At 42.3% G+C, this 26,857-nt stretch overlaps 1 protein-coding gene across 1 annotated transcript in view; it reads right to left on the bottom strand.

Moving 5' to 3' along the window:
• Nucleotides 1-26,499, bottom strand: part of LOC140735652 (dual specificity mitogen-activated protein kinase kinase 6-like) — a 167,575-nt gene extending 141,076 nt beyond the window's left edge. Inside the window, exon 1 of the mRNA XM_073060950.1 lies at nt 26,199-26,499. Coding sequence (XP_072917051.1) covers nt 26,199-26,214 — 16 coding nt within the window. The 5' untranslated portion in view covers nt 26,215-26,499. The remainder of the gene's footprint in view (nt 1-26,198) is intronic.
• Between the last annotated feature and the right edge of the window lie 358 nt (nt 26,500-26,857).

A 26,857-nucleotide genomic window follows, 5' to 3' on the forward strand; every position in this document is an offset into this window, starting at 1 on the left:
AGGGGAAGGTAAAGATATGTTTGGTGGTAGGATGCCAGAAGTGGAGAATGATGTGTTGGTTGCAGAGGCTCATGGGTGGCAAGGACAAGAGGAACTCTATCCTTGTTAAGGCAACAGGAAGGCAGGTTGAACGCAGATGTTTGGGAAAGAGAGGAGCTGCAGATGAGGGCAGCATCAATGGGGGAGGAAAGGAAGCACTGCTCTTCAAGGAGGACGACATCTCTGGTGTTCTGGAAAGGAAAGCCGTATTATGAGAACAGAAGGTAACCGTGGGAATCAGTAGGTACATAAAAGACGTCAGTCAGCAGTTTGCCTCCAGAGATGGAGACAGATCGAGAAAGAGGGAGGTGTCAGAAATGGACCAAGTGAATTAAAGGTCAGGATGGAAGTTGGTGGCAAAGTTGATGAAATTGACGAGCTCAGCATGGGTGCTGAGAAAGATTTGGTGAATGATACCTCAGCACACTAGGAACACGGACTGTTCTATATAGCCAATGAAAGTTCAGGCATAGCTAGGGCCCATGGACACCCCGAGTCTGGAGAAAGTGAGAGGAGCCAAAGGAAAAATTGCTGATGGCGAGTTCCAGTTCTGCCAGACAGAGGATGGTGGTAATGAAGGAGGACTGGTTGGTTCCTTTATTGAGAAAAAAGTGGAGAGCTTCAAGGCCTTCTTGACGGGGGATATAAGTGTATAGGGCCTGGCCATCCATGGTGAAAATGAGGCAGTCAGGGCCCAAGTAAATGCATGCAGGCTTTTTCCAGTAAAGTTGGGTGAGACTAGAACAGGTCATAGGCTAATGGTGAAAGGTGAAATATTTAAGAGGAATCTGAGGAAGTACTTCTTCACTCAAAGGGAAATGCAAGTTTGGAATCAGCTGCCAGCACAGGTGGCAGATGCAGGTTCGATTGCAGTGAATGGGAGGGGGATAGAGGGTAGCTGATTCCACAGATGCAGATCAATAGGATAAAGCAGAATAGCAATTTGGAATGGACCAGATGGGCCAAAGGGTCTGTTTGTTGTAGTGCTCTATGACTCTATAATCTAATATACATGTTTACTATTAAAGGCAAAACTTGTGTTTAATTAAGACCTTATTACAAATGAACAAGATAGAAGCTGCACAGTTCAGGGTGGAGCACACTTGCTTCTAAAGCAGAGGTTGTTGGATCAAACCCCAGGTCAAAATTAGGAGGCGTGATTTATGCAAGTTTATGACTGAGGCACAGGTAGTGTTGAGGAAACAGGGCGGCTGCAAGAAGGCCTTCAACAGATTAGGAGAAATGTCAAGAAAATGACAAATAAAATACAATGTTGGGAAATGCATGCTCATGCACTTTGGTAGCAGAAATAAACGTGCAGTTTATTTTCTAAATGGGGAGAAAATCCAAATATCTAAGATGCAAAAGGGACTTGGGAGTCCTTGTGCAGAACACCCTAAAGGTTAACTCACAGGTAGAGTCAGTGATGAGGAAGGCAAATGCCATGTTAGCATTCGTTTCAAGAGCAGGGATGCAATGCTGAGGCTTTATAAGGCACTGATGAGGCCTCACCTCGAGTATTGTGAACAGTTTTGGGCTCCTCATCTAAAAGAAGTGCTGGCATTGGAGAGGGTACAGAGGAGGTTCACAAGGATGATTATGGGAATGAAAGGGTTATCGTACGACCACCGTTTGATAGCTCTGGGTCTGTACTCGCTGGAATTTAGAAGGATGGGGGGGGGGGGGGGAGAGGAGGAATCTCATTAAAGCCTTTTGAAAGTTGAAAGGCCTAGACAGAGTAAATGTGGAAAGGAGGTTTCCCATGGAGAGGGAGTCTAGGACAAGAGGGCACAGCCTCAGGATAGAGGAGCGTCCATTTAAACCAAATGTAGAGAAATTTCTTTAGCCAGGAGGTGGTCAATTTGTGGAATTTGTTACCACAGGCAGCTGTGGAAGCCGAGTAGTTGGGTGTATTTAAGGCAGAGCTTCACAGCTTCTTGATTGGACGCAGCAAAGTTTATACTGACAAGGCTGGGGAGTGAGGCTGAGGAGGGGAGAAAAGAATCAGCCATGATTATATGGCGGAGCAGATTCAATGGGCCAAATGGCCTAATTCTGCTCATATGTTTTATAGTCTCCTAGTCTTATGGGCATTGAAAGTGCTATCCTTTAGCTGAACTTTTAAATTGAGATCCAGTTCACAATCACATGCCTGTACAGAAGCACAATGGATTTCAGCCAATATTTATTTTTCATCGATGACTGTTACAGAATTTTATCTTGACGCTGTTATATTTTATTTCTGCGGAAACACTTCTTACTCTTCATTGTTACCTGAAGCAGCAAATACTGTTTTGGCAACAAGAACAGAACTAAAACGGAGATAAACAAGTTGTACTTTTGAAGTCATCATTTACATGGAAAAACTGATGTTGGTTAACAACATTTTGATCAAAAAGATAAACTTCCAAGAAGACGAGCTGTAATATCGCGCCCCCCCCCCCCCCCAATGCACTGCCATCTTATGCTCACACTCCACACCTCATATCTGTAGGCGCAGCACACGGCAGCAGCGGCCTTTCGGATCTGGTGCTACTTCTAGTTTTTAAATTTAATTGTAAGCACAATTAGGGTTTAGGGCAATGGATAACAGAGCAACTATCTACTATCGCCAGTTACTGATACAATACAGAGATCGCCCAAAAACAAACCTTCATGGAAATCTGCTGGTTAGATTGTGCGACCTCGGCTTGCTGAGGGAATCGGGCCTGCAGTCCTCGGAGTCGCCTGATGCTGGTGGCCGGAGGTGGGGTCGTCGTAAGCGGTGTGCGAGGAAGTGGAAGCGAGACAAGTGGGCAGGAGTCCGTGCCAGGAAAAAAGCAAGCCCTAGCCGGCCGGCCGGCTCTCCCGTCCATTCTGCTCTCCAATGGACATTAAATTGGACTACATCTGTGGCAACGAAATACTCGGCGAGAGTACAGAAACAGACGGAATCCCGGACGCCGCCATTCAGCTGATTATTTATGTAACAGATTTTCCCCCAAACCATCGGACTACCCACCTACTGACCTCTGCTGTGCCTATTGTCTTGTTTGTCATTTATTGTAATGCCTGCACTGTCCAGTGTACCTTATGCAGTCCTGGGTATGTTTGTAGTCTAGTGTAGCTTTTGTGTTGGTTTACCTAGTTCAGTGTAGTTTTTGTATTGTTCATGTAACACCATGGTCCTGAAAAACGGTCTCGTTTTTAATGTGTACTGTACCAGCAGTTATGGTTGAAATGACAATAAAAAGTGACTTGACTTGATCTACACTGACACAGTCACGATCCTACTGTGTTTGCATATGCTCTGTTACAACCCAAAGAGTTCCTCTTGCCAAAAGGCACTTCGTCACTTTTACATTCCAGCAGTCACCTTATGTTGAGATACTTGAGATGTAAAAAGCCATGAAAGGTAAAGATTGGATAAATATACATAGTGTTCCCCCCACCCCCGAGAGAAGGGAAACTGAAAACTAAAGGGATGTTTAAGGTAAAAAGGACCTGGAGGGCAACTTAAATTTACTTTGATCATCAAAATACATACATGTCACCATATACAACCCTGAGATTTATTTTCTTGCAGTCATATACAATAAATCCAATAACTGGGCATACAACCAGTGTGCAAAAGACAACAAACTGCAAATACAAAAATGAAAAACAATAAATTTTGAGAACATGAGATGAAGAATCCTTGAAAGAGAGTCCATAGGTTGTGGTAACAGTTCAGTGATGGGGCAAGTGAAATTATCCCCATTGGTTCAAAAGACTATAGTTGAGGGGTAATAACTGTTCCTGAATCTGGGGGTGTGAATGCTGAGGTTCCTGTACCTTCCTCCTGATGGCAGTAATGAGAAGAGAGTATTCCCCAGATGGTGATGGCTCCCAAAGATGAATACTGCTTTCTGGCGGGAATGCTTTGTGTAGATGTGCTCAGCGGTGGGGAGGGCTTTACCCACGACGGACTGGACCACATCCACTAAATTTTGTAGGATTTTCCATTCAAGGGCATTGATGTTTCCATACCAGGCCATGATGCAACTAGTCAATGTGCTCTCCACTACACATCTATAGAAGTTTGTCAAAGTTTTAGATGTCATGCCGAATCTTTGCAAGCTCCGCAGTAGAAGTGCTACTGTGCTTTCTTCATAATTGCACTTGTGTGCTGGGGCCCAGGACTGATCCTCTGAAATGATAACACCGGGGAATTTAAAATTGCTTACTCTCTCCACCTCTAATCCCCAAAGACCAAAGTCCACAATCAGCTCTTTGGTCTTGCGGACATTGAGTAAGAGGTTGTTGTGGCACCACTCAGCCAGATTTTCAGTCTCCTTCCTATATGCTGATTCTTCACCACCTTTGATTCTGCCTATGACAGTGGTGTTGGCAGCAAATTTAAATAAGGTATTGGAGCTGCACTTAGCCACACGGTCGTAAGCGTAAAGCCGGTAGAGTAAGGGACTAAGCACACCTCCCTGTGGTTCACCTCTGCAGAGAGTAGTGTATACATGGAATGATTGAGGCAGGTACAATAACACCATTCAGAAGGTATTTGGATAAGTAAATAGATAGGAGGGGTTTAGCGGAAATTAGACTAGCATGGTGGACACCATGGACAAGTTGATCCAAAGGACCTGCTTCCATGCTTTGCTATTCTGACTGCAAAATCCCAGCACAATCCACAAAGTCTCTAAATTCACTGGAAGGTTAAGTTAATCAAATCAATTCCCTCATCAAGGCCAACAGTTCGGCTGTAATTACACTCAGTCATCTGGCAAGCCACATCCTGAAACAACCACTCTATTCAGAGCTCCAACATGGGAAAAATAGCAACATCTTTATATACTCCTGTGACTCTCTGGGCCACAAATCAAAGTACAGATCGAGCAATTACGAGACTGAGAACACTGAATCTCCACATCAGAAGCGCACTACACTAATACTTTGAGGAGAGGAGCACACCGCCTCCCAGAGTGCTCACCGATCACCCCACCGAGCAACTCCTGCCCGTCACAGTGGAAGAGTGTGGAGATTCCCCAGTGTGGACCCATTCCGAGTAATGATTGAGGAGGTCAGCAAGTACATCTACATTTTCTCTTCTGCCTGTAGGCTAATCAAGATCGAGAAACCAAGTTGTTATTTTGTTAAATTTATAGTTTACACTAAACATTTTTATAAAACTGGCCAAATAAAATAATTCAGCAAGGTGGCATTCAATGAATAAATGGAGGGTTGAGGTGGGTGTTAAGAGGATGTGAAGGGGTTAGCAGGTAAATGAAAAACTCTATATGTGAAATTACACCATCAAGGAACATAAAACTGAAGTATTTTGCAAGTGCATTAATAACAGGAATAGAACCACTACAGACAGTATAATACTACAGGTAATGTTTTAATATTTCCACTATGAATCCTTTGTTGTTTTGCTTCAGTACTTGCTAAGGTTGATAGAATAGCCAGACATGACACTGTTGAATAATGGGAACATTCAACTGTTAAAATAAATAAGCAAACTCAAAGGATTAAACAGAGACAAAAGCCTGTAGATACCAAAATCTAAAGGAACAAACAAGATTCTAGAGGAACTCAGCATTGGAGGGGGGGGAAAAAAAAGACAGCCAACTTGTTGGGTCAAGAGCCTTCAGCTGAACTAGAATATAAAGAGGTGATAGCCAGTATAAGGGATATTGGAAACAGATGGAGAAAGAGGATCCCAAGTGCCCCCTGTCAATTTGCTCTCATTTTCCCATCTTACTTTTCAGCATCTTGCTTGCTGCTGCCAAGATTAACGCCTGCTCGGGATGGACTGCATCAGTGTACGTTGACAGAATCTTGGGAAGTGATTGCAGTGCCATTACTATATTTAATAACTCATTTGTAAAGATGTAGTGCCGGAGGACTGACAGATAATGAACACAATGTCTATACTAAGATGAGTGACAAAACATGCACAGGAAATTGTAGACCAAATTTCAACTTAACATTGGTGGTAAGAACAGGGATGCAAACCCTACTAAGACATATTAGAAACAACAGCTGTATTATTGAATAGTGGATTTCAATAATGCTAACCATTGCTCCTCTTAAGAGGCAGGGTGGGCAATGGAAGCATGGCAAGAATTTACTTTTTTTTTTAAAAGCCCTTCAAAGCCTTAAGTAACAGACTATTTAAGTAGGACTTACGACAAAGCAGAGTGGGAGAGATATTCACTGCGGAATAAGGGGAGCTGAATGAAAATAGACCAATTAAATAAAAGTATTTAATGAAACAGTAGGAGCCCAACGTTGCTAAGACCACCAAAGTACAAAACGATTTACAACAATGTCATCTGAAATGACATAACAAAAACAAAAGCAACACACACAAAGTGCTGGTGGAATGCAGCAGGCCAGGCAGCATCTATAGGGAGAAGCACTGTCGACGTTTCGGGCAGAGACCCTTCGTCAGGACTAACCAAAAGGAAAGATACTAAGAGATTTGAAAGTAGGAGGGGGAGGGGAAAATGCAAAATGATAGAAGACCGGAGGGGGTGGGGTGAAGCTGAGAGCCAGACAGGTGATTGGCAAAAGGGATTCAGAGCTAGAGAAGGGAAAGGATCATGGGACGGGAGGCCTAGAGAGAAAGAAAGGGGGCGGGGAGCACCAGAGGGAGATGGAGAACAGGCTCTAGCTCTGTTCCCGTCCCATGATCCTTTCCCTTCTCTAGCTCTGTCTGCCTGTTCTCCATCTCCCTCTGGTGCTCCCCGCCCCCTTTCTTTCTCCCTAGGCCTCCCGTCCCATGATCCTTTCCCTTCTCTAGCTCTATATCCCTTTTGCCAATCACCTTTCTGGCTCTCAGCTTCACTCCACCCCCTCCGGTCTTCTCCTATCATTTTGCATTTTCCCCTCTGCCTCCTACTTTCAAATCTCTTACTATCTTTCCTTTCAGTTAGTCCTGACGAAGGGTCTCGGCCCAAAACGTCGACAGCGCTTCTCCCTATAGATGCTGCCTGGCCTGCTGCGTTCCACCAGCATTTTGTGTGTGTTGCTTGAATTTCCAGCATCTGCAGATTTCCTCGTGTTTAACATAAAGAAAAGGTGAGAAATGAAGTCTGTGGGGTTATAAGTAGAGTTGTAAGTAGCTTAACATACGAATTTTTCTCAATGCTCTGAAGCATTCCAGGAAATACAGGAAGCTTCTCCAACCCCAGTGAGAAATGAGAATGTTAGATTTTGCTCTGGGAAGGAGGTCAGCTAAATAGAACAAATACCCATGGGGGAGCATTTAGAAGATAGTGATCAGATTAACTATAGATAACCATTCTAATAGTGAGTTATCTCCTGTAAAAAATATTTCATGATGGGATAATTCTAGTAGCAGTAAAGCCAGGGTAATTTGAAATCAATAGCTGGCAACTAGCTGAACAATGTGGTCTTTAAATGAAGATGTTTGATGTCCAGTGTAGATACGTTTTGATCAGGCAGCAAAACAGTTCAAAGATATTAAAGTACATCATACACTACCGAGATCCATTTTCTTGTGGACATTCACAGTAGATATGAAGAAACAACAGATTCAATGAAACACTACAAACAAGGACAGACAAAAAAATGTACAAGACAACCAAATGCCCAAATACAAAATAACAATAGATAAATTAAGTCACAAATAATAGGGAACATGCCTCCTTCCTAATGGCAGCAGCAAGAAGAGTGCATGGCCTAAATCAGGGGTTCCCAACCTTTTTTATGCCATGGGCGCCTACTATTAACCAAGGGGTCCATGGTACCCAGTTGGGGAAATCCTGGCCTAGATGGTGGGGGTCCTTAATGATGGATGCTACTTTACTGCAACAGTTCTCCTTATATTTGAGTTCAATGGTGGGGAGGGCTTTACCTGGGATTGACTGGGCTACGTAAAAAGTAACTCAGACACAGGCTGATCTAAAGCAAGAATCAATAAAAAACATGAGGAAAGGTTATATAGTTTAAGTAAACATTAAACTGGATACTGTACAATCTAAAGAAGCAAAATTAGGGAGCACAAGTTAACTTCCAATTATCCTTTATCAGTGTGGTTCCCAAAGTAGACGATATTGCCCCCATGGGGACAGGCAGTGGAAATAGCCCTTGGTAGCGAGGGATTACAGGCTTAATTTAAGAAATACTTATTATAAGCATTTGATCCCTCAAGTGCCCTCATAATTGATTACAATGATCATGCAATCAATCACCTCATCCCTTGCTAACCTACTGGACTTAGACTTCGCTCAAAGTGCATTATCATTATTGGAAACAATGTGACTATTCTGTATTTGCATATCATGTGAAATCTGAACTGAAGTAATTGTATTTCTGGGCCAGGCACTGTTCACTACTGTAATACAGTGTTAGCTCGTACGATTCCCATACTCTAATCACACAGTGATGCAATTCCTCTGAATTAGGTTATGGCATTCAATGGAGTAAAGTTCAGGATCTGCTCTTTTGAATGGTCTTGACTGCATTTCTCTCGCCCACAGCCCAAGCAACATAATCGCTGCCCCGCCTTGTGTCTTCGGGCAAAAAAAAAAATCAGATTTTGCCTGAGCAATTACGACTTCATAACTTTTCCGATATTGGCTGCAGCACTTGAGATCAGGCTGAAACAATAAGCAGTTGACCATGGTCGTAAATCCATAACAAAAAATAGCAGAAGCAGATCAAATGAAAACGTGTAAGCAGCACAGTGTAGAATATCTGAAATATGGATTTACACTAGCACCAAACAGCCAACAGCAGCCAATGTGTCTGTTGTGTAGTTATGCAAACAAGTGTTTTTTTTTAAAATGAGGCAAAGAAACCAAAGCTCCTTGAACATTTGAAGAAAATACACCCTGATAAAAGCAAGCAAGAGCTTGGTTTATCTTCAGGCACTCCAGGAGTGCTTTCAGAAACGCAAAACACTTCAAAACATGGTTTATGCGAATCATTCAACATTTCATTGCTGAATCTGGAAAGCCCCATACAACTGGAGAAGAACTATCCTGGCATAAGTAACAGAGGTTTTGAGTACAGTTTTGCATAAGTCACCAAACCAAAATTAACACACTTCTGCTCAACAACAACCTTGTTCAAGACAAAGAGATTAAATGTCTGAAAACGTGGATTATGTAACATTATGCAACATACAGAGTTTGCTATGCCGTTGGATGGGTCAACTTTGACAGGCATCAAATCTCTGCTTCTTGGTTATGTTCACTTCATAAAAGGTGAAAGCATCATTCAATTGTTTGTAAGAGGTCTAGAAACAGATATAATGGGATAGTCAATACTTTGGGCTGTTGAGCAATTTTTCAAAGAAGGGTATTCCGCTTACTAATATTCTTGCTTGTGCAACAGAGCACCAGAAACTGGACCTAACATATTTACCAATCACAATGTAATTCACAGACAAGATCTTATTGCAAAAATAAACCTAAGTGACTGCTACATAAATCATTAAATTATCACTTCAGAAGTTAAATCCAATTCAAATGTTTGCAATTCTTGACTATTTCAAGACCTCTATATTGGGAATGATGAATGGCTGAGCACTTGCTGTTGCACACAGTAATCAGAATCAGGTTTATTATCACCGGCATGTGATGTGAAATTTGTTAACTTAGCAGCAGCAGCAGCTCAATGTAATACATAATCTAGCGGAGAGAGAAAATAATAAATAAAGTAAAACAAAAGTAAATAAATTACATATAATCGAATAGATTTTTTTAAATGTGCAAAATCAGAAATACTATATATTAAAAAAGTGAGGTAGTGTCCAAAGCTTCAATGTCCATTTAGGAATCGGATGGCAGGGGGGAAGAAGCTGTTCCTGAATCGCTGAGTGTGCCTCAGAGGCTTCTGTATCTCCTACCTGATGGTAACAGTGAGAAAAGGGCATGCCCTGGGTGCTGGAGGTCCCTAATAATGGACGCTACCTTTCTGAGACACTGCTCCTTGAAGATGTCCTGGGTACTTTGTAGGCTAGTACCCAAGATGGAGCTGACTAGATTTACAACCTTCTGCAGCTTCTTTCAGTCCTGTTCAGTAGCCCCTCCATACCAGACAGTGATGTAGCCTGTCGGAATGCTCTCTACGGTACATCTATAGAAGTTTTTGAGTGTATTTGTTGACATGCCAAATCTCTTCAAACACCCAATATAGCCACTGTCTTGTCTTCTTTATAACTCCATCGATATGTTGGGACCAGGTTAGATCCTCAGAGATCTTGACACCAAGGATCTTGAAGCTGCTCACTCTCTCCACTTCTAATCCCTCTAGGAGGATTGGCATGTGCTCCTTCGTCTTTCCCTTCCTCAAGTCCACAATCAGCTCTTTCATCTTACTGACGCTGAGTGCCAGGTTGTTGCTGCAACACCACTCCACTAGTTGGCATATCTCACTCCTGTACACCCTCTCGTCACCACCTGAGATTTTACCAACAGTGGTTGTATCATCCGCAAATTTATAAATGGTATTTATAAATTTATAGAGGCTCTCAAAAGGAAACTGCCTGAGACACTTTTATGCAGTTTTTGAAACTGTGATAAAATTCACTGAGAATTGAATGCTTTATTCAGTAAACAACTCAGATTAATAATGTCATTGTTTATTTGTCAGAATTATTTAGAAAGTTTAATGAAATCAATCTTCAATTGCAAGGAAATTATGTAAACCTCAACAAAATCAAGTCAGTCACCTCCACATTTCTGTCCAGGTTAACACTATTTAAGTGCAATACTGGCCATCGCTTTTCCAGCTTCTGAGCCTCACTGAGTTGGAAGAAAGGATACCAGATAAATGATCTTCAAGTAAACTGTGGGCGAGCCGGATAAAGTAATGTCAGAGATTTCAGAATCTTCTCTCAATCCAAATTCCAGATTAGGTCATAAATCCATTCCTGAACACTTGTAATGAAGGAAGGAAGGAAGACAAATTGATCTCGCTATAAAATGACTAAGCTGAAGCCGAGGTTCAAAAAGTCATACCAAGAATTTTGTTTGTAAAAAAAGAAATCAAGATGTTCTTTATTGCCTTTCCAATATCATATTTAATGGAGCACGGTTCTAATGCAGTCGCCCAAATTCTTTCAAAGTAATGAAATAGACTGCAAATTACTGTATATGGGGATCCGAGTGACATTGAGCTTGATGTTGAGAAGCTGGTATCATTGCACCTAACCCACCCATCTCATTGAAAGGTGAAAAAGCAATGAAGTAGTGGATAGTTGCACTACTAATGTACACTCTAAAATAGTTGATGAAAAGTATGTTCACTGTAATAAAATAAATTTTATTTGCAGCTTTGAATAGATTTGAATAATGTTTGCAATCATGGCACTGCAATGAATTTGTAGTTCCCATTTTCTTTCACTGTGCATCATAAACCAAATTTCTTTATAGTTTTTATGTAATGGCCTGAAAGGCAGAGGATATGGTCTGGGAACCAAGGGGGCAATAACCCAAAAAGTGTGGGATGAAAGGGAAATACAGATTTACAAAATTACTCCCTGCTAACACAATAAGAGCAATCCAACTGATGCTGGATAAACGGGTCAAAAAAACAACAAACTTCCAAAAGAGATTTCATAAAGTGTTATTTGTCAACAAATAAAGGAATAGCAGCATTATTTAAAAAAATCTTAGATTAGAAATTGAACAGTGCCCAGTTATTGGTGCTAGAACTGTTCTGTGCTTCAATATATATTAGCAACTTTTTCTTTGGATGCATCAGTAACAATTTCAAAAACTGTAAAGCTTGAAACCAAAGCAAACAATGAACACATGGGTATTGTAATATCCAAGGTCATAGGCAGGCTGGCAGATTGGATGGATGTGCAAAACATTTCTTCCGTTGCACACCTGCTCAAATACCTGCCCATCTCCTACCTCAAAATGATGCATCTGGGTGAATAAACAGGAAGAGATACAAGTTGTATAGTTCTACATGAATGCAAGAATTGAAACTTGGATAATTATATACAAAAATCTTTGACAAAGGCAAAGAAGGGTCAGAAAGTGTAAAAATACATGTTGGGTCCTGCATTTCATAGTGTAAAAAAGGAATAAGTTGTGATGAATATTGAAAAATAAACTATGATACATCTATAACCTTTCCAGTCTTTGAAACCAGAACACAAGAAGTGTCAAAGTACAAAACTGGAACAGAAAATTTAAACAACACACGCAAAATGCTGGTGGAACGCAGCAGGCCAGGCAGCATCTATAGGGAGAAGTGCTGTCGATGTTTCGGGCCGAGACTCTTCGTCCTGACGGCCCAAAACGTCGACAGCGCTTCTCCCTATAGATGCTGCCTGGCCTGCTGTGTTCTACCAGCATTTTGTGTGTGCTGTTGTTTGAATTTCCAGCATCTGCAGATTTCCTCATGTTTGCACAGAAAATTTAAAATTCACTTCTTGCAAATACTGCAACAGAGAACATCATTAGCTACAACTATATTCATGTCATCAGGTTGGAAACTACCCAGACAAAATATAAGGTGTTGTTCCTCCACCCAGAGGGTGGCCTCATCTTGGCACAAGAGGCAGACATGGAACTGAAATCTGATTTAAAATGTTTTAATAACTCATCTCATCTACAAATTTCATTGTAGTTTATCCAAAAACAAACTGCTTCAAGTTGCCGAGTAATGTACCAAGAGGCCCCACAACCACATTATCAGACAAGTAGAGTTTAATTACATCCTGCTACCTTTCCAAAAATTCTGCCTTTAAGTAACACCTCTAATTAATTTGAAGTGAAAGCTAAATAATTCACCACTCAGCAAACACAGGAACAACGAAGAGCCATAACCTCAAAAGCTATTCCATCATAAAATAAATCCTGACTGAACGATGACCTGACAAAATAATATTTTCAGTATCACATTGGTTAATAAATGGCAATCTTAGATTTAAAATTAATGGTACTTGATCAGTAAATTGTTAAGTTCCAATTGTCTACTGCTCTTTACATCTATAAACAATTCTTAAAACTGAAAAGGCATAACAATGTGTTTCAACTATAGGCTCAAGAGTCCAACTACAGTAACTCCAAAAGTACAAACATAAATCATGAAAATTGAGATAGAACATAGAACAATACAGCACTGTACAGGCCCTTCGGCCCATAATGTTGTGCCGACCCTTAAACCCTGCCTCCCAAATAACCCTCCACCTTAGATTCCTCCATCTACCTGTCTAGTAGTCTCTTAAATTTCACTAGTGTATCTGCCTCCACCACTGACTCAGGCAGTGCATTCCACGCACCAACCACTCCGAGTAGAAAACCTTCCTCTAATATTCCCCTTGAACTTTCCACCCCTTACCTTAAAGCCATGTCCTCTTGTACTGAGCAGTGGTGCCTGGGGAAGAGGCACTGGCTGTCCACTCTATCTATTCCTCTTAATATCATATACACTTCTATCATGTCTCCTCTCATCCTCCTTCTCTCCAAAGAGTAAGGCCCTAGTTCCCTTAATCTCTGATCATAATCCATACTCTCTAAACCAGGCAGCATCCTGGTAATTCTCCTCTGTGCCCTTTCCAATGCTTCCACATCCTTCCTATAGTGAGGTGACCAGTACTCCAAGTGTGGCCCAACCAGAGTTTTATAGAGCCGCATCATTACCCAGCGACTCTTAAACTCTATCCCTCGACTTACGAAAGCTAACACTCCATAAGCTTTCTGAACTACCCTATCTACCTGAGGCAACTTTCAGGGATCTGTGGACATGTACCCCCAGATCCCTCTGCTCCTCCACACTACCAAGTATCCTGCCATTTACTTTGTACTCTGCCTTGGAGTTTGTCCTTCCAAAGTGTACCACCTCACACTTCTCTGGGTTGAACTCCATCTGCCACTTCTCAGCCCACTCCTGCATCCTATCAAAGTCTCTCTGCAATCTTTGACAATCTGCTTCACTATCTACAACACCACCAACCTTTGTGTCATCTGCAAACTTGCCAACCCACCCTCCTACCCCCACATCCAGGTTGTTAATAAAAATCACAAGAAGTAGATGTCCCAGAACCGATCCTTGTGGGACACCACTAGTCACAACCCTCCAATCCGAATGTACTCCCTCCACCACGACCCTCTACTTTCTGCAGCCAATTCTGAATCCACCTGGCCAAACTTCCCTGGATCCCATGCCTTCTAACTTTCTGAATAACCCTACCATGTGGCACCTTGTCAAATGCCTTACTAAAATCCATGTAGACCACATCCACTACACTACCCTCATCAATATGCCTGGTCACCTCCTCAAAGAATTCTATCAGCCTTGTTAGACACGATCTGCCCTTCACAAAGCCATGCTGACTGTCCCTGATCAGACCATGATTCTCTAAATGCCCATAGATTCTATCTCTAAGAATCTTTTCCAACAGCTTTCCCACCACAGACATAAGGCTCACTGGTCTATAATTACCCGGACTATCCCTACTACCTTTTTTGAACAAGGGGACAACATTCGCCTCCCTCCAATCCTCCGGTACCATTCCCATGGACAACGAGGACAAAGATTCTAGCCAGAGGCTCAGCAATCTCTTCCCTCGCCTCTAAAAACTATTGTAGAATATGCAGGTAATCAGGTAGCATCAATAAAAGTCACAGAGCCAGAATGTTACCCCTCCTTGTGAAGAGCTGCTAAGCACTTCTAATACCACCTGGATTTCTATTTATGTGAAGTCCCACAGACACTCAGACCTAGATAGGTTCAGCTCTTCTTCACTTGGTAATTTGCTTCGTGCTTCCCAAATGTTTAATACTGCCTGGATAGAGTGTTCCATCTCCTCTAGATAAAGCCCTGGTAATATTAGAGGAAATAATGCCGTTATCTACTGAGAAAATGAAAGGGCTTTGGGTTAAGTGTTTGCAATATTTATAAGCATACTTTGTTCTTTCAGGCAAACACGAGGAAATCTGCAGATGCTGGAAATTCAAGCAACACACACAAAATGCTGGTGGAACACAGCAGGCCAGGCAGCATCTATAGGGAGAAGCACTGTCGACATTTCAGGCCGAGACCCTTCGTCAGGACTAACTGAAAAGAACGATACTAAGAGATTTGAAAGTAGGAGGGGGAGGGGGAAATCCGAAATGATAGGAGAAGACCGGAGGGGGTGGGGTGAAGCTAAGAGCTGGAAAGGTGATTGTCAAAAGGGATACAGAGCTGGAGAAGGGAAAGGATCATGGGATGGGAGGCCTAGGGAGAAAGAAAGAGGCAGGGGAGCACCAGAGGGAGATGGGGAACAGGCAAACAACTAAATATGTCAGGGATGGGGTAAGAAGGGGAGGAGGGGCATTAACGGAAGTTAGAGAAGTCAATGTTCATGCCATCAGGTTGGAGGCTACCCAGCTGGTATATAAGGTGTTGTTCCTCTAACCTGAGTGTGGCTTCACCTTGACAGTAGAGGAGGCCATGGATAGACATATCAGAATGAGAATGGGATGTGGAATTAAATGTGTGGCCACTGAGAGATCCTGCTTTCTCTGGCAGACAGAGCGTAAATGTTAGATAGATAGATAGATAGATAGATAGATAGATAGATACTTTATTCATCCCCATGGGGAAATTCAACTTTTTTCCAATGTCCCATACACTTGTTGTAGCAAAACTAATTACATACAATACTTAACTCAGTAAAGAATATGATATGCATCTAAATCACTATCTCAAAAAGCATTAATAATAGCTTTTAAGAAGTTCTTAAGTCCTGGCGGTAGAATTGTAAAGCCTAATGGCATTGGGGAGTATTGACCTCTTCATCCTGTCTGAGGAGCATTGCATCGATAGTAACCTGTCGCTGAAACTGCTTCTCTGTCTCTGGATGGTGCTATGTAGAGGATGTTCAGAGTTATCCATAATTGACCGTAGCCTACTCAGCGCCCTTCGCTCAGCTACCGATGTTAAACTCTCCAGTACTTTGCCCACGACAGAGCCCGCCTTCCTTACCAGCTTATTAAGACGTGAGGCGTCCCTCTTCTTAATGCTTCCTCCCCAACACGCCACCATTTCAGCGAAATGGTCTCCCAGTCTGCGTTGGGTCTCACCAATATATAAAAGGCCACACTGGGAGCACCAGACACAGTATATCACATCAGCAGACTCACAGGTGAAGTGTCACATCTCCTGGAAGGACTGTCTGGGGCCCTGAATGGTGGTGAGGGAGGAAGTGTAAGGGCAGGTGTAGCACTTGTTCCGTTTACAAGGTTAAGTGCCAGGAGGGAGATCGGTGGGAAGGGATGGGGGGGACGAGTGGACAAGGGAGTCGCGTAGGGAGCGATCCCTGCGAAAAGCAGAAGGGGGGGGGGGGGGGGGAGGGAAAGATGTGCTTGGTAGTGGGATCCCGTAGGAGGTGGCGGAAGTTACGGAGAATTTTACGTTGGACCTGGAGGCTGGTGGGGTGGTAGGTGAGGACAAGGGGAACCCTATCCCGAGTGGGGTGGCAGGCGGATGGGATGAGGGCAGATGTGCAGGAAATGGGAGAGATGTCCCATTTTCACTCCCGACTGTTTCTGCCCTCATCCCGCACATCTGCCCTCATCCCCTTACACTTTCTCCCTCACCACCATTCAGGGCCCCAGACAGTCCTTCCAGGTGAGGCGACACTTCACCTGTGAGTCGGCTGGTGTGGTATACTGCGTCCAGTGCTCCCGGTGTGGCCTTTTATACATTGGTGAGACCTGACGCAGACTGAGAGACCGTTTTGCTGAACACCTACGCTCTGTCCGCCAGAGAAAGCAGGATCTCCCAGTGGCCACACATTTAATTCCACGTCCCATTCCCATTCTGATATGTCTATCCATGGCCTCCTCTACTGTCAAGATGAAGCCACACTCAGGTTGGAGGAACAACACCTTATATACCGGCTGGGTAGCCTCCAACCTGATGGTATGAACATTGACTTCTCTAACTTCCGTTAATGCCCCTCCTCTCCTTCTTACCCCATCCCTGACACATTTAGTTTTCTCTCTCTCTGCCCATCACTCTTTGCCTATTCTCCATCTCCCTCTGGTGCTTCCCTCCCCCCTTTCTTTCTCCCTAGGCCTCCCATCCCATGATCCTTTCCCTTCTCCAGCTCTGTACCCCTTTAGCCAATCACCTTTTCAGCTCTTAGCTTCATCCCACCCCCTCCGGTCTTCTCCTATCATTTCGCATTTCCCCCTCCCCCCACTACTTTCAAATCTCTTACTATCTTTCCTTTCAGTTAGTCCTGACGAAGGGTCTCGGCCCGAAACGGCGACAGTGCTTCTCCTTATAGATGCTGCCTGACCTGCTGTGTTCTTTCAACCATCATTAAAGGTAACTAGTCTGAATTCTAGTGTCCTGATTATCATTCCAGCTATCCATGACCATGACTTGGTAAATAATTCCTATTTAATTCTAAGGTAACTCAGGAGGTGCAAGATGCAAGACTCAAATTACCAAGAGCTGCACAACGTATGTAACCAACAGAAATTGTGACCTGTGTTATCAAGAGTGAGAAAACCAAGACTAAAATTATCAGGATGAAAGCTTGAATTTTTGTCTCTAAATTAAGTTAAGTAACTTTATGTTCCTATTATAGCCGTAATCAAAATTACAGGAAGGCTGAGCAGATGGCAGTTTCACAAGTAGTCAATGGGGTGTGTCAGTAAAAAAAGTCTTCAATGGTTTAGTGTCTAGTATTCAGCTACTTAGATCACATTGCCTCTCTTCCTGTTTTGCATTGAATTATCTAACCTTTGTCACAGTAGTAATGCAAGCAGCTTTAGTTGCTTCAATGCCACCAGACTGCAGTTCATAAAGAGACTGCATTTGGATTTATATGGTGTCATCTGCAAAAGAACTACAACAGTTAATTGGGTCATATCGGGACCAGGACATTTTGGCTCAACTAAGTGCTGCCTCAGTAAGCTGAAGTTTCAAGGAAATAGTTAAAAAGGTGTTAAAAATACTACCATTTAACTGAGTAACAAATTATGTATTTACACAAAACACTGAACAACTTAGAACATTATCAGTACTACTACAATATATGAATCTGTATTAGTTCCTAATGTTAGACAGAAATTCATTGTCTTCACTGCCAGTGTTCTTTGATTGACTGCAATGAACAAAATCAGCACAGATACCTAGATTAGATAACAGACTGCCTTCATACAATGCTATCGATGATTGCGTCCTCCAAACCTTTATTTTCATTGTAACATTCAAGAAGATTATTGATACTTTCAATTCTTCATAGTTCCTAACTTAATGAAGTAGTGAAATCATTTCATTTTCACTCCCGACTGTTTCTGGCATCTCCAGACCTGAATGCTTGAAACTGCAGTGACCAAAACAGGTCAGAATTGCCTTACTGCTTATTTCTTGCCAACTATCCGTGACAAAAATCACACACACACCTGACGCTATTTAAAAACTGTTTGTTCCAAGGATTGAATAGTGTCTAACGGCCTGACAAATGCACACATCTGGCACTAGTTAGAAACCGTTTGGTAACAGAATCCTGCCCCAATTAAGCAGCATAGTGTCCCAAATAAAGGGAATCCCAGCCATCTTCTCAATTCACTTTTGCTCTTTAAGATTGTCTCAAGTAAGTGCGGCTGCCCCATTTAACTGGTGGCCCATTACAACTAATTTCACCATTTTGACAGAAAAGTTGGCAGACAATTTGACACACTGGCAAACTCGCATACTAAAATGAGATCATTACAACATCATCTGTTTACTTCTGTAAATGATGCAAATTTAGGGATGAACATACTGTACATCAATGAGCACTCCTCTACCTTCAAAAAGTTGGTGTAGGGATCTATCCACAAAATAGTTTGCTGCTTGGTAAAACCCTGTGGAGCTCAGCACTTATTTAGTAAGAATAACAAGGCCATGCATTGGATCTCTGATACATGACTAACCACATGCACCAGCTTACCGACAGGCAAAGCTGTTTAGAGCCGAAAGTCCGTGAATCTCTAAATATCTTCCATTATTTGCAAATATCATAATATTTAATATTAGAAAGCTATGAAACATTTACAAATCATTAATCATTTCAAGTGTTAATGTATTTGTTTCCAAACCTAATTAAGCATGCTTAAATTAACTCAGTAAATTCAAAACCTGTAAACCATTAGTCCTCCATGGACCCGTAGCAGCTCAAGAGAGTTGCTGAACTTGCCTGACTTTGGTCTGGCAGTCAGCATTCCGAAGAATAACTGCTGACAAATTACAGGAAATTGATGCTCTGTGGGTGAACTCCACAAACAGTCAAATATCAGAGCAACACTGGAGAAGTTTCAGGCCTCTAAGCTCATGCAACATAATTCAGATTGTCACTCTGGTCTCCTACAAAGTTGGGCCGATCTGCAAGAGCGTCTCAGTGTGGATTATGCTCTCAGGTGCCTGAAATAGAACTTGATCCTCTCATCTTTGAACACAATAATAACTTGGGTGTAGACTTCTTCAGTGTAGAAAAAGGCATGTTGCAACAACACCGTGCACCAGATTTGTGCTCGATGCCTGGCAACAAAATTCAGTTGCGCACAGATACACAAATTATGCAGGCTAAAAAGTGTTGGACTAATACATCTCCTTATTCCCTTCTCCCATCTCAACCACCGCAGGACAAGAGTACAAAAATAGGAGGTTAGCTGATCATGTGGGAGAAAGGGGAATTGAGACAGCTTCAAACAGGAGAGGTAGTTGGATCTGAAGTTCAGGAAGGGATTTCTCAGAAATACTTGGTGGAGAAGAGAGAGGTGGTGGAAGTATTTTGGACATCAGGTGTCAGGACACATGGTGGAGCAAAGGGGCATTTGCAGTAACCAAAAGCTGGAGCTCTGAGGATACAAGGGTGGACGTGTGATCTGGACGCCAACCAACATAAGCAAAATGTGGAGAATGAAGAGATAGAAATGGAAGAAAACCTGAAAGAAAAGTCTAGAAAAACGAGGATGGACTTTTCAGACTCCCCAGTACTGCACCAGGAAAGGCTTTTCCATTTAACTAAAGCAGGATACAATAGTATGGTAATTAACAGAATGGTAAATCAAAATGCCTCAAGTACAATCCAGAAAGAGAGTTCAAATTCTAACATGGTCACTGTGAAATTTAAACTCTACATAAATTGGGATTTCAAAAGAAACTCATAATAAACATCCTAGAGCAAGGAAACAATCTCTCTTCAGCCCACTGAGTCCATGTTGGTCATGCTAATCCTATTTTATTCTCCCTACTTTCCCATTTATTCTCCACAGGTTCTACAACTCATCTAGCATCAGGAACAAATCACAATAGCCAGCTAACCTACCAACCTGCACTGCACCACAACAAAACTGGAAATCCACATGCCCACAGAGAGAACATGCCCCAATAATCACAACTGAAGTTCAGGACTGAAACCCTATCACTGAAGCTGACATCTAAAAACCAGAAGCAAATTTAAGCCTCAGTGGGCAAAATGGGGGGTGGGTAATTGGAACATAGCATATCCTAAGAGTATCAACACCAACTGGCAAAGAGACATTTGAAGTAATGATAAGCTGGAGCTCCAAGAACAGTGGTAACTGGCCAGGAGTCAGTAGCGAGACAGACAAAGTGAGTCTCAGCAGCAGTTGAGTCCAGCAATGTGACAAAGGAGGAAGTAGCTCAGTGTAGGCATGTTGCAGGGCTGCCGTTAACATGAGAATTATAGAAAGGTGCAAGAGATTACTCATCACCATCCACAGAATTCCTAATTCAGGACCATGTCATTTCTCTAAATGTTTCTCTTGAATTTATTCCAGTAACAAGCAGCAACAGATTGACACAAAATCTAAAATTCCACCTCCTGAGCAATGCCACTGAAGACTGATGTCTAAGTTCTGGATGGAAAATTTACAATTACGTACAAAGGTTTAGTTTGGCAATCCACACCCGGAAGTCAGCATTAACAAGAAGGTATCAGAATAAAGGGCAATACAGGTAGTCCCCGGGTTACAAACGTCCGACTTACGGACAACTCGTACTTATGAACCAAGGAAGGAGAACGCCGTCCGCCATTTTAAGTCATTGCCATTGACACTGTGTTGATTGTTTAACTTTGTATCTGACTTAAATTTTTCTTAGTAAGATTCACCCTGACCCCACCCCCATTCCATTCGGCTGGTGGCGCAGTGAGATCAGCGCTGCGCTCAAGAACAGAGATTCCCGAGTTCGGTCTAGTGAAAGACCGCTCCTGTGCTGAGTTGATGTCGATCTAGTGACTCCCGTATCATCCATGCCGGGTTGATGTTGAGCTCACAACTCGACCTTGTAAAAAAAAAACATACTCACCTCCAGTTTAAATTCCCACGTGAAATATTGTGGAGGATCAAATACCCAAACCCAGCACAGCCCCCACTTGTCCCATTTAGCCTGTCTCAGTGCGATGGAGTATAGGACCCGGGGAATTCAGTGTGGTGGTCCTGAGGACCCAGTGGACCTCGGGAGCTGGCGCAGCTCGGGACCTGCCGCCCCCAGTGTTTCTGTTCCATTGACGGGAAGCGATCGCGATTGAAAATAAAGTGGAAATAATAAAGCATTTGGAAAGAGGTGAAATGTCATCGGTCATTGGAAAAGCATTAGGCGACTGTCGGTCAACGATCAGAATAATTTTAAAGGATAACGGATAAAGTGAGCATAATGGAGCATGAGAAAGGCCTTGACCCGATGAAAGCTACAATTATTACTAAGCAACACAGTGGTTTAATCATTGGAATACATACGTTTCTTAAGTGTTTTATATGCATAGAAAGGTAAAATATATACTATATACTAAGACAAATGTTTGACTAACTGATGCTAAATAATACCGGATATACTTGTTCCAACTTACGTACAAATCTGACTTAAAGACGGACTCAGGAACGGAACTCGTACATAACCCGGGGACTGCCTGTATGAAGTATTACCACATACAGGAGAAAAATAATAAGTATAAAATGGAATTAAGAGAATGGAATTAATTTTAATAATACTGTCATATTTTTCCTTTGCACTCAAGATTCTTTCCTCCTTGAGGCAGTTATTTATCAGAATGCATGCACCATTCATTTATATTGAGAAGAAACAAGCAAAAAGGAAAAGTGTTGCAGCCCTGATTTTGAAGTGCAGGATAAAAGCAGAAAGAGGAAGAAGTGTGGCTCAGAAAATCAAGCAGAATCAATCTGGATGGAGCTAAGAAAGGCAGAAAACATTGCTGGAACCAAAAGCAGAAAATGCTGCAAGCTCTCAACAGATTCAGGAATATCATTATGTTAGGAAAAGGAGCAGAGTCAATATTTCAACTCAAAGTTCCTTCATTATAACCAGGAAAATGAGAAAGCAAGCATTTATTTTAAGCTGCAGAGGGTATGGGTGGAGAGAATACAGGGATGGAATAAAGACAAAGCATTGCCAAGAGTTGTAGATAGGTCCCCAAACTGTAAAAGTAATAAGAGTGCATAAATTAGACAATTAAAACATGGAAATAAAGAGGGCAATATCATAATCGTGGGGGACCCATTTGCATATTAACCGGCAAACCATATTAGCAGTGATAATGAGGAGGGTGCACAAGAATCAGGTTTGATATCACTGGCATACAATTTGTCTTGAAATATTGAAAAACCCCATTCCTGATGAAGGGTCTCGGCTACTCTTTTCTCACGGATGCTGCCTGACCTGCTGAGTTCTTCCAGTGTTGTGTACGTATGTCTTGAAATTTGTTGTTTTGCAGCAGCAGTAGATTGTACTACATAATAAAACTACAAATTACAATAAGCAACTTAAATTAAATATGTAGTGCAAAAAGAGAGCTTTTTTTAAAAAAATAGTGATGTACAAATCTGATGACTGAGAGAAAAAAGATGTTGCTGAAATGTTGAGTATGTGTCCTCAGGCTCCTGCACCAGTTCTTGGATGGTAGCAATGAGAGGACATGTCCTAGGTGATGGGGGTCCTTAATGATGGATGCTGCCTTTTTCAGGCATCACTTTTTGAAGGTGTTCTTGATGCTGAGGAGGCTACTGTTCATGACAGAGCTGGCTGGGTTTACAACTTTCTCCAGCTTTTTCCAATCCTGTGCAGACAGTGATGCAACCAGTTAGAATGCACTCCACAGCACATCTGAATAAATTTGCTCGAGTATTTGATGACATGCCAAGTCTTCTGAGACTCCCCATGAAGTACTCTGAAAGGCACTGCTGTGCCTTCTTTACAATTGCATCAATATGGTGGGCACAGGGTTGATCTTCAGTGTTCCACAATCTCCATCAGCACAGGTGCACCACAAGGCTGTGTGCTTAGTCCCCTGCTCTACTCAAAGTTTAAAGTAAATTTATTATCAAAGTACATATATGTCACATATACAATCCTGAAATTTGTTTTCTTGTGGGTATACTCAATAAAACCAAGAACTATAATAGAATCAATAAAAGACCGCAACCAACAAAATGGAAAAATAACCGATTTGCAAAAGATAAATTATGCAAAAGAGAAAAATAATAAATAAGCGATAAATCTCAAGAGTCTTTGAAAGTGAATCCAGTCGTGGGAACAATTCAATAATGGGGCAAGTGAAGTTACCCATTTGGTTCAAGAGCTTGGTGGTTAAGGGTTAACAACTGTTCCTGAACTTGGTGACGAGTCCTGAGGATCCTGTACCTTCTTCCAGATTATGACCTGGATAGTGGGCGTCCCTGATAGTTAATGCTCCTTTCCTGCAACGGCGCTTCATGAAGATGTGCTCAATGGTGAGAAGGTTTTCCCTGCGATGAAGTGGGCTGTATCCACTACTTTTGTAGTATTTTCTGTCAAAGACATTGGTGTTTCCATACCAGGCTATGATGCAACCAGTCAGTGCACTCTCCACCACACATCAACAACCTCTCACTCAATACCAGCAAGACCAAGGAAATCATTAACTTCAGGAGGAGGAAACCAGAGGTCCATGAGCCAGTCCACATCAGGGGATGAGAGGTGGTGAGGGTCGGCAACTTTAAATTCCTCAGTGTTATCATTACAGAGGATCTGTCCTGGATCCAACACGCAAGTGGCATTATGAAAAAACATACCAGTGCCTCTACTTTCTTACAAGTTTGTGAATATTCACTAAGTCATCTAAAACTTTGAAAAATCTTTGTAGATGTGTAGTGGAGTGTACATTAACAGGTTGCATCACAGCCTGGTAAGGGAAACACCAATGCCCTAGAACAGAAAATCCTACAGAAGTTAGCAGATACAACCCAGTTCATCACGGGTAAAGACCTCCCCACCACTGAGTACATCTACAAGGAGCGCTGTCACAGAAAAGCAGCATCCACACTCCAACTGCAGCAATGAAAGACTGAAGATGTCCTTGAACACTCCCGCCAGTTGGCTAGCAAAGGTTTTCAGTGCTGCGCCAGGTACACCGTCAGGGAATGACGCCTTCCACAAGATCCAAGGGAACTTGTTAGGCCCTGGGCACTTATCCACCCTAATATGTCTCAATACAGCAAGTACCTCCTCTTCTGTAATCCAGATACAGTCCGTGTCCTCACCACTGTTTTGCCTTAGTTCTATAAATTCTGACTCCATCCCCCATGTAAAACAGATGCAAAAAGAAAAATACAGATTTAAAATCTCCCCCACTTTTGGTTCCAGGCATTGGTGACCACACTGATCTTCAGTGGACCAATTGCTTCCCTTTACTCTTAATATATCTGTTGAAGCCCTTGGGATTCTCCATCTTGAGCAACCTCAAGCTTTCTTTTAGCCTTCCTCCCTCTCCCCCTCCATTCCATAAACTTACTAGCCTTACCTTTTATTCTAATAGGAACATACAAACTTGCAAACACAGAATGCCAGACAAACTTAGCAGGTTAGGCAGCATCTACGGAAATGAAGTTGATGTTTCTGGCCGAGACCTTTCTTCAGGTCAAATACAAACATCATACTCCCAAAATTTCACTTCCGAAGACCCCTGAATTACCAAGCATTCATTTGCCAGAAAACAATCTATCCCAATACTTCCTGGTGCTATCAAAATTGGCATTTCTCCAACTTGGAATTTCAACCTGTGGACCAATCCTACCCTTCTCCTTAATTATTTTGAAACTAATGGAATTATGATCACTAGATCCAAAGTGTTCTCCTACACATATTTGTATTGTCTGCTCATAATGAATTACTCGTTTCTCTAGCTCCCTCACCCCATTGCCTGAACTGTTCTTTTTCCTGCATTTCTGCTTTTATTTCAAATTCCTAATATTTCCATGGGTTTTTTTTTTACAAGGAAGTCTCTAAGAAAAGTTTTGCTTTTTTTAACTTTAAGACTTTGCCCAGTACATGCTATTACAAAACAACAAATTTAATATTATACATGTCGGTCGGTGATGATAAATCTGATTCTGTTAAAACGCCTCCTGACAACAATCTAAACATTCCACAAGTGAACAGGAAATATTCCAACCTACAATCACATTCTATAAAAGGTTCAAACTTGTGGGCACCTTCTTGTGCCATTAACCATGCGGATGAGTCACCCAGTCCATTCAGGAAAACTCACTGATGACTCATGACCATGGTGACAGTAGAGCCATGTAATAAAAACATGCAGTAACACGGCATACAGTGCCTCCCGATGATCCATCTGCATGACAGACACTTCCTTTTATCGTTCCATTTATAATACACAAAGCATAACAGTAAGTGACCACAGACGCTGAATTAATGATATTTTGTTTGCAAAGACAAGCATTTACTTTCTGGATTTGCTCTTTAATTCCAGCTGTACTATACTATTACCTAATAAAGCACAGTTCTACATGCAAATGTTAATATAGTTACTTGAAAGCAGCCATTTCATGCTTATTTAAATAGCCTATTGAAACATTAATTAGTACCCACAGATATTATCCAAAAGTAAGCAATCAAACCCACTATATCAGGCAATTACATATGAACTACAGCTTGAAAATTAAAATGTAATCAATGCCATCCTACAACGTACACATACATGTGTTACCTATACACACCAATTAACTCTACACAGATAGAGTTAGAGTTACACAGATAAGTAGGGTTAGGAAGCCAAGGATAACAGGTTAACATTAAAGAATGTTAAGAATATTAGCCAGAGATATGATTTGCCACACTATGATGTCTGAACAACGGGTCGGAGTCCAGCCTGTCAGCCTCAAACTTACCTTTGGAAAGAGACATACTGGAGCTACAGATTATTCAGCTACTCCTGACAACGCAAGGGTTCATGAGTGCGGCAGGCGGGGACAGGGAGGGAGGGAGGTTGTTAGGAGGGCAGTGGAATGTCGCCCACGATGGAGATGTGCTGACCCGCCGGCGCCGGCCCCGGCCCGGGCAAGTGGGCGACTTCCGTGCGGTGAGGCGGCGAAATGCCTCAGGCCGCCCCTGGAAACGCGCTCACACGCATCGGCGCTGCAGACTTGCCGCCGGGAACCCGTCTCACATTCCTCTCATCCTCGCCCTCCCGGCTCACGCCGCTCGCAGCCAATCAGCTCCACCCCTCCTCCCTCCGCACCAATAGTAGCGGAGAATCTCATACGTCCCGCCCCACTGAAGCGTTTGACCAATAGGAAGCCAGCGTTTTACACCTTTGCGTCAGCCAGGCCACCAATCCAATCGCTGTATCCGGGAGTTATGGTGCCGCTATCACCTTTTCGGGCTTTGCAGAGTCTAAGGTTAAAATTCAGCTATTTAAAACATAAAACTTCAAACTAGGTCGAGGGTACATAGAGGAAAACCCATAGAGCTCTGTTTAAATTTTTGTCTGCATCTTTTCAGCTAAAAGCAATGCCATGCTGTCGTCTCAGATATGACTGACAGATAC

The sequence above is a fragment of the Hemitrygon akajei genome, chromosome 11, assembly GCF_048418815.1.
Source record: "Hemitrygon akajei chromosome 11, sHemAka1.3, whole genome shotgun sequence".
In the NCBI taxonomy this organism is placed as follows: Eukaryota; Metazoa; Chordata; class Chondrichthyes; order Myliobatiformes; family Dasyatidae; genus Hemitrygon; species Hemitrygon akajei.